Below are 8,465 nucleotides of genomic sequence, written 5' to 3'. Positions count from 1 at the left end.
AATACCCTGCTGGATTCAGTTTGCTAGTGTATTCTAAGATATTTTTCATCTATATTCATAAGGGCTATTAGTATAAATATTCTTTTTCTTTTAGTGCCCTTGGCTTTGATATCAAGTAATGCTCATTTAATAGAATGAGTTAGTATGTATTCTCACTCACCTTTGAAATTTGTTAAAAGAGTTTGAGAATAGTTGGATGTTATTCTTAAACCATTTAATAGAATTCACCATGAAAGCTGTCTGATCCTAGGCTGTCTTTTGTTGGGACATATTTGATTACTGATTTATTTCATTTACCATAGGCATATTCAGATTATCTATGTGCATTGAGTCATTTTTTATATTATACCTTGAAGGTGTATAGGAATTTCTTCATTGCATCTAGTTTATCTAATTTGGTGATATACAGTTGATAAGTGTGTGTGTACATATATATACATATTAAATTTCTTTATTGGAGATATTAATGTCCCAATTCTTATTTTGAATTTTAGTAATTTGAATCTATTCTAATTTGTTATCATTCAGTTTAACAAAAGATTTTTGAATTTGTTGATGTTTTTACAATCTACTTAAGTTTGGTAGATTCTATTGTTTTTCTATTCCCTATTCTGCTTATTTCTGCCTTAATGTTTATTTTCTATTTCTTATGCTAGTTTGGATTTAATTGGCTCGGTTTTTATTTATTGAAGGTGCAAAGTTAGCTTATTGATTTGAGATCTTTATTTTTTTAATGTAGGTGTCTATAGCTGTAATATTGAATCTGAGCACTGCTTTCACTCCAGCCCTTTAAAATCCACATGCTTGGTTTTGGAATACCAGAAAACTTAAAATTACATAAGTGTCTGACACTATCATTCGACTGGGCAGAGATGTCCTAGACAGAGTGTTTTCATGACTGTCTGTGAGACTGTTACTTTCTCAGTGGCCTCTACTAACGAGACATTCTAGGCTTTTGTGTAAATAAAGCCACAGTGAAAAACTTTAGTATTTTGCTCCTAGTTTCCCAAGAGTAGCAATGTCAACTATTCATTAAAAATAATTATTTATTAATATACATACTCTGTTCTTATTTTCTAATGTTAAAATAACCAGTAGGTATTCAATTGTATTAATGTTTTATAACATCTAAAATAATTTTTTAATAACAAAGATGTTAGAAAAATGAAAATAATCCATGTGGATAAGAGTTAGGGCCAGCATCATTAGGAAAGAATGTCTATCTGAAAAGGGCAGCGAGAGGTGCTAAACCTGACACCTGCTGTCTACGAGTGACCACCCGGATGGGCCCAGACCCCTGTGAGTCACCCTCATCTCGACAGCTGTGCGCAAACCACGTCGTCTTCTTCTCTCACTGCCGTTTACCCTGTAAATGTTCTGTTCTCCAGGCAAGTTCTGCCTGCCTGTGCAGAGTCGAGCAGGTTTAAAGATGGCTGTTAACAGTAACTGGGGCTAGATAAGGTTTAGATACGTCCACCAGTCATAGAAACCACCAAGGTTCTTGGTGCTGATGTCAGCAGTATCTCTGCGAAGGTGTAGCTGCAGGCAGTAACGGGGAACAAGGGGCTGGGCAGGAGGGGCCGATGCCGCTCTGTGTCCACGGGGAAGAACCGTGCTGCTGTCCCAACAGAGGCCATAGTAATGAGGCAACAGCCCAGGGAGGCTCAGGGAGCCGCATGGAAAGAACCCCAAGGCCAGGATTAGTCTCAACCGCCGAGGGTTAAGCACTGTCTGCCATCATGGTTTGGTGCTTTGTCACTGAGGGATGCTGGTTCCAGGCAGCAGCACAATAAAAATCCACTCTGATGATTCCAGCCAGCACGGAGTGACCTTGTCACAAGGGCCTGAGACAGCGAGGACGGCTGAGCCAGCTGAGCACACCCAGGACCTTAGAAACGTGAGTGCAGCAACAGGGAGTTATAAGCTGGCTCGCAACTCACCCAGTGCCTGTGGGCAGAAGGAAATGGGGGTCATGTGTGTCCCCAGGGACCCTCCCATGCTCCTCCAGCAGCGGCCATCCATTCACAGAACACAACAGTGGAAATAAGAGCTCAGCGCATAGCAAGATCCACAGGCTCTGTCTCCTAGAGTCCCATTTCAGGATTCTGCTGCAACATCTGGCTCGTCTTCTGTCCTGGTGGCTGAGTCATTTCAGACAAAATCTGCCTTCCCCTCACTGTCTCCAGGCCCATCAGCAATGACTCCTGGGCAAGGACACCAAAACGGAGGAGGGTGATGGCTGAAAATAGATGGATTGGGGTGCGGGGGGGCAGACCTGGGCGATCACGGGGCAATGATAAAGGTTGTGCTGGCACGTGGATATCTCATATTCATTATGACTCATTCTGGCCCACACAGGAGACAAAGTATAGTGCTTCCTCAGCTGGCCTGTCCCATCTTTGCTGTCACCTAAGAACCAGGTCCATGGTGCTCCCTGTTGGTTTCAGGGCCACGCCCTGCAGGCCCCAGTGTCTGCGGATCTCCTGGGGGAGGACCCTGTTCCTGCAGACGGTCGTTTCCAAGGCGACCTCCCGGGGAGGACTGGAGACCAGGCGCCCCACACGCCCTCAGGGACGGGACTTTACTTCTCTGCAGGCCACTAACAATCACAGCACTTAAGTTCAGGACTCAATGGTCAGTCCTTCTGTTAATGAGGATTTGGCAGCATTTGAAATCATTGATCCTATACAAGTATTGGCTTAGTTAGAAACCTCAAAAAACACAGAAAGATAACTTTGTAAATTCCTCTTCACATCTTTAATTTCTTTGAAACTTTCCCAATCATTTTTTTGCTTCTGAGTTACACACAAATCTAAGAGCCAAGTATTTGGCCAGAGAAATTAGACTACAGTGTTGGTCTTTCACATGGGCTAAAAGAATCCACCCAATTCTCTAATGAGACACGTGGTGTCATCTTAGTTGTCTTCCTTGTTCAGGCCCCAACAGATACTCAATCCCCTAGTCTTCTCAACCGTACTTCCATGTTGACCTTAAATTGTTCCTTCTCCTCCTTCTTCAATGTAACGGATGTAGCAAAAGACATCATTGTTTCCCCGTGGCGTGTTGCCTCTGTCACCCAACTCATCTCCTGGCTCAGGGATTGCTTCAGCTCACACTTCCTTCCCCTCTCCCTGTGGCGATCCCATCACAAGTGCCAGGTGAGGTTGAACATCAGCGACTCCCTGTGGCATCCAGGGACAAGGGCACGCTTCTCAGGACCTGTCAGCTGAGAGATCTGTCCCCTCATTCTGTCATACCATCTGAGCTCATCTCAAGCTGCTTCCCCTGATCCTGTCCACATGTGCGCCCAGTGTGGGTTCCATTAATTACTAGAATGAACATCTAAATTTTCTTCTATTCTTGGCAAATGCTGTCACCAGTACCTGAAGCACCATTTCTTCATCCATCCTCCTAGTTCTCTTGCATGAACTCTAAATACAACATATTCGTTATCACCCCTTGGGGTCAGGCTTCTGTACCCAAATCCTTCCCCAACACAAACTGTCTCCGGGGAGTAAACTGAGGACACGCCATCACGGGGACCTTTGATTCTCCTCCCACAGCTGGGTACGGGGCCTGGGCGGGACAGGAGGAGATGGGGCTGCAGAGGCACAAGTGAGGAGACTGGTGTTGTGCAGAGCAAAGAAGGAAGCGGTGTGGGGTCATCACTGTCACTGTCATGGGGGTGACAGGAAGGGCCAGTCCACATTGTGATGCTGCACAATCCTCATACTCGATCAGCACACGAAGTTGACAGGTTGTGAGGAAGCTGTCAGGTAAGTGAATCAACTTTTAGCTCTTCCAGGCATTATGTGTCGTTAGTTCTTCACGGAAACAAATCCTAGGTGGGTTGTGCATGTGCAGACTCTCTGTTCTTTCTCTGTGTTAGTATCAATATGTGTAATGTCTATCATGTGACACATCCTGCCAAGATTTCGAGTTTTGCAGCATATAAATATTTGTTAATTATTTGAGATGCCATCCTAAATACTCTTACCTGCATTCCTGGTGTTTTGTTGTAGTCTCAACTTAAAAGAGATGCTTTAGCTCCCACCTGGAACCCAGGCCCTGTGTCCCCACAGGTGTGTTGGCCACTCCTGGGGCAGTGAATAGGCTGGAGGAAGCGCACAGGTGTGTGTCACCTCCCCTGGGCACGCCAGGTGCAGTCCCCAAAGCTGCCGTCCTCTGGGGAACAGCGATGACCAGCGCCGTCCTCATGCTGGAGCCCAGAGATGACGGCAGAGGCCACACAGTCTGTCCTGGAGCCAGGGAGGCTCTCTGAGGTCCCAGCGGGTCCCTTGTCCCTGAGGACCAGAAATCAATGGACATGTTCCGGGTGCTGCTTCTGCCAAGCTGTGTGCTGGTTGACAATGTCTTGTTGATTCCAGTGCTGATGACTGTGCCCATCTGTCCTGGGGACTTGGTCACTAGGGAGGCTCAGTCCACCCTGCCTGGGCCACAGGTACTGGGAGGTGGAGACACAGAGAGGACAGTGGGCCCACTGAGTGGGGAGAGGACCAGAGGGGGATAGAGGCCCCCACGGAGCCTCCCACCCAGGGCAGGTGGGGCCTCGCCAGGCCGGGTGGGGTCAGACAGCATGGGCCTTGATGGCCCGAGGGTCCTGGGAGGTCCTGACAGCTTCAGTCACTTCCCTTAACAGCTGGGGAAACTCACCAATGCTCAGTTAACTGCCAAACTTCTGAGGGGTCCCACCTGGCAGGGCCAGACACACTGGCCCTCTGAGATAGCTACACAGCGCCCCCTGCTGGACCCCTGTCACTTGACATCAGCAGGACACACACCTGCTGAGGCCCCTGAGGATGCACAGGTGTCCTTGGTTGTGCTGCTCAGCTCGCCAGACGCAGGTGCTCAGGGAGGAGTGTGGACACCGGCGGGGCTGTGGTTAGACACTATGAGACCGTGAGATGATCAGACCAGCAAGTGCAAGGGTCTTATTTATACTTAATTTTACAACAGAAATCAAAAGTTAGCATTTACAAACCTCATCTGTCCCCAGTATACTTCTACATATCACTGAGAAGTTGGCAAACCATCACCTTTGTTCAAGAGGCATCTTTGGTTTATTTTTTAAATAGGTCCCTGTTTCCCATTTTCAGTGTGGTCTCTGTCACCTCCGTTATGACAGAGTTTGAAAATAGTCACTATTCTTTCTGTCTGTATGAATGTCACCAATATGGTTATTTCTCATAAACACAGTCATGCAATATCTGGCTCTTTCATATTTCTTTCAGTGAGCAACATTTATCAAGGGCCACCTATGTGGAGCAAGCATCACCTCTGCATACATGTTGATGGCTGAGGTCATTACCCTGCTGGGTGCTGGATCTATTATGCTGCCCTGCACATTGAACAGTGACCAAAACAGTCGTGTGCTCCCCTGGTCATGCCTACACGTGGCACTGCAGACTCTGGTTGGGGATTCTGCCACATTAGGTCACACAGTCTCTGCTGTCATGATGCCTAGAATATCATTAGCCATCAATACGACCATTAGCAGTCTGCGTTGTTATTTTTATTATCACATGGGAACCAGAATCTCAGAGATAAAAAGGCCAGGCTGTGTCCAGCTGAATGGCATGAATGGGGTTCAAAGTCAAGGGCTTTCCAAAGGCTGTGGACCTGCCCTGTACCAACCTGGCTCTGCCCTCCAGGCAGGGGACATTTAGTCATGTCTGCAGGTATTTTATTCCCATAGGCAGGGAAAAGAGGTTAACAGAATCTGGAGAGTACAGGCCCCCTTTGTTGCTAAACACATTACGGCGCACAGTGCAGCCCCAATCACAACATCAGCAGTGCTGTGCTTCTGAAAGTTGTTTTAAACTAAGTCTACCCTATGGATTGATTGTATGAAATAAATACATTAGATGATTGGACATCGAAATATGCAAGGAGACATTTTTATTTTGAGAAACAAATTGAGGATGTTGTGAGCAGACACGTTCAACTCAAGCAGGTAGTTGGAGAGACAAAAGAGCTGACACCCCAGTGGGGACAGGCTGAGGGCAGAGCCAGGGCAAGGACGCTCTGGGGGTTTTTGTCTCACTTCCCCATGGTCTGGAGCACTGTGTGATTGTAGCTGCCATCATAAGACTGACAGTAGTAGTCGGCCTCGTCCTCAGACTGCAGCCCCGAGATGGTCAGGGAGGCAGAGTTGGAGGAGCTGTCCATAGAGCCAGAGAACCGATCGGGGACTCCGGAGGGTCTTTTGTTATACTCGTAGATCACAGTGGAGGGGGCACTGCCCGGGCGCTGCTGGTACCAGTGCACATAGTTGCTCCCAATGTTGCCGCTGCTTCGGGTGCAGGAGATGGTGACCTTCTGCCCTGGAGACCCCGACACAGAGCTGGGCTGAGTCAGGAAAAAGTTGGCCAAAGACCCTGCAGAGAAGGACGGACACAGAGAAAGGTGAGAGTGGACCACAGCCTGTTCCCAGGGAGGAGGGAGAAAGCCATTATCCCAGGTGACTTCCAGGAGTCCACCCTGAGTTCCCTGCAGGCAGCCACCTGTGCAGTGAGCGAGGAGGGTGAGGATGAGCGGGGCCCAGGCCATGGCGGGGACACCCCAGGCTCTGCTTCCTGAGCTGACAGCCAGGACAGGGCCACCAGTGCTCCTTATCTGACATTCTGATCCTCAGGGTGGGAGGTCTCCATGCAAATTTCTCCCTGTTTTAGGGCTACACAAGTCCCACCTTTGACCTCACACTGGGTCTGGCTGAGAAATAGAAAGACCATACAGGGGTGGGGGAGGAGCACAGCACTGGGGGACACAGGAACAGGTGCCAGTGTGTGCAGGGAGAGAGCTCCTCTCTGGGGGGCCTGAGCAGGTGCTGAGACCACAGCGCCCTCTGGTGGACGCGGGAGACATGTCGGCCCTGGGAAGGGGAGGTGCTCAGGGCTCCTGCCCTCCCTGCCCTGCACCCCTCACAATTCCAGCCACTGTCCCAGGGTCTCTGCTCAGCATCCTGTGCTCCCTGCGCATTTAAACCTCCAGATCTGTGCAGATGGACCAACGGCCACGACTCTGGTAAAGACATCCTCATTTACCTTGTGTCATTACAGGTGATGGATGTTTATGGGAGAAGGGTTGTGCTTGCAGGAAAGAGAGGTGACAGCTCTGCCTTCCCCAGGAGGGCCCACATGGAGCAGCGCTGTGAGCACTGCGCTGAAAGGAGATGCAGCCATTCATGCGGGGAGAGCCTCGGACCAGAGCCCATCTCGCCACCAGCAGCCCCATGAGATCAGAAAAAACCTGGCCAGGCTGGGAGGGGAGGGCCAGGGGGTGTCAGGGGAAAATTTCAACAGAGCCCTTCATCAGTGAGTGCTATGGAGAAAACATGGAAACTTACCAGGCAACATGCGTGTAAAATTGATTGGAAGACAGAATCTGCACAGCTAGTGATTGCTCAGAGCTCTGGGTAAGATGAAGATGAGTCAATATAAATTTGTAGTGCCAATTTGCAGCCCATTCGGGTGCTACTGCTGCTGTCCTAGCAGATATTCTATAGAACCTGTTTGGGGTACTGTGGTGAGAGTTTGTTTATCTATTTTGGAAAACCATTCACAGGTGACAGGCCCTGAAGCAGGTGACAATACGAAAGCAAAACTCTGCAGGTGCTAGCAGTGGGCTGTGCTGTCACAGGGTGGACCGTGTGTGCGTGACAACTTAGAGGGTGAGATGGAACCGTGGGAGACCCCAGTGCCTACAGGGATAGAAAGGTATCAAAACTCATTCTAAGTTTGAGAAAACTGTCATTTATGTATTCAAAAAGTATGCAAGTATTCATGAAAATATATTTTTAACTCAGCTACTATCCTCTGCTTGGTCACAGGTGGCAAAGTATTATGTTGAGTCAGAAGAGAACCCCACCCTCAAACCAGGGGTGCATCAACCACTGGCCCCTTCAAACACGAGGATGGAAAATGGTCATATTTCTGGTTTGTCACGTGTGCTGTTCCCTGGGTTATGGACTCAGCGTCCCCATCCCACTAGGGCTTTTGAGGTAGTTGAAGATTTTCCACATTCTCCTCCCTCCTGCAACACCTCCTCCACCTTCTCCCTCTGATGTGACCTTCATTTCTCTCTCTGTGACCATGACATGTGCCCAAGATTAAGGTCTTCAAAGGAGAACCCTCCCAGTCTTTCCCCCCCATTTTGCTGATTATGTAATTTTGGGGTGTAGACCCAAAGTTATTCAACTCAATTTTTTCAAGTTTTCCTTTATATTGCATTTGAGTTATGTAGATGTCTCCCTAGATTATGCCCAGCTAGTTAGATTTCAGTTATATTTTATTAACTCCTATGCTCCTGTACTGAAACATTTTCCATCCCGTGTTCACACGTGCATAGAAAGGACCAGAACTTTATCTAGCGCAGAAAGAGGCAGGGATGTATACGGCGAGCACTTTTCCACCACAGGAAAGAGATTCACAAAGTCGGATAATGCC

General features: G+C 48.3%; 1 gene segment (V, D, J or C); it reads right to left on the bottom strand.

Moving 5' to 3' along the window:
- Positions 1 to 5,902: 5,902 nt before the first annotated feature.
- On the bottom strand, positions 5,903 to 6,717 carry LOC105879405 (immunoglobulin lambda variable 6-57-like). The segment is given in 2 exon segments: positions 5,903 to 6,398; positions 6,525 to 6,717. Coding segments are annotated over 2 exon segments (384 nt in total).
- Between the last annotated feature and the right edge of the window lie 1,748 nt (positions 6,718 to 8,465).

Source organism: Microcebus murinus, chromosome 22 (assembly GCF_040939455.1).
Source record: "Microcebus murinus isolate Inina chromosome 22, M.murinus_Inina_mat1.0, whole genome shotgun sequence".
Taxonomy (NCBI): domain Eukaryota; kingdom Metazoa; phylum Chordata; class Mammalia; order Primates; family Cheirogaleidae; genus Microcebus; species Microcebus murinus.
This window is presented reverse-complemented; position numbering and strand designations above follow the sequence as displayed.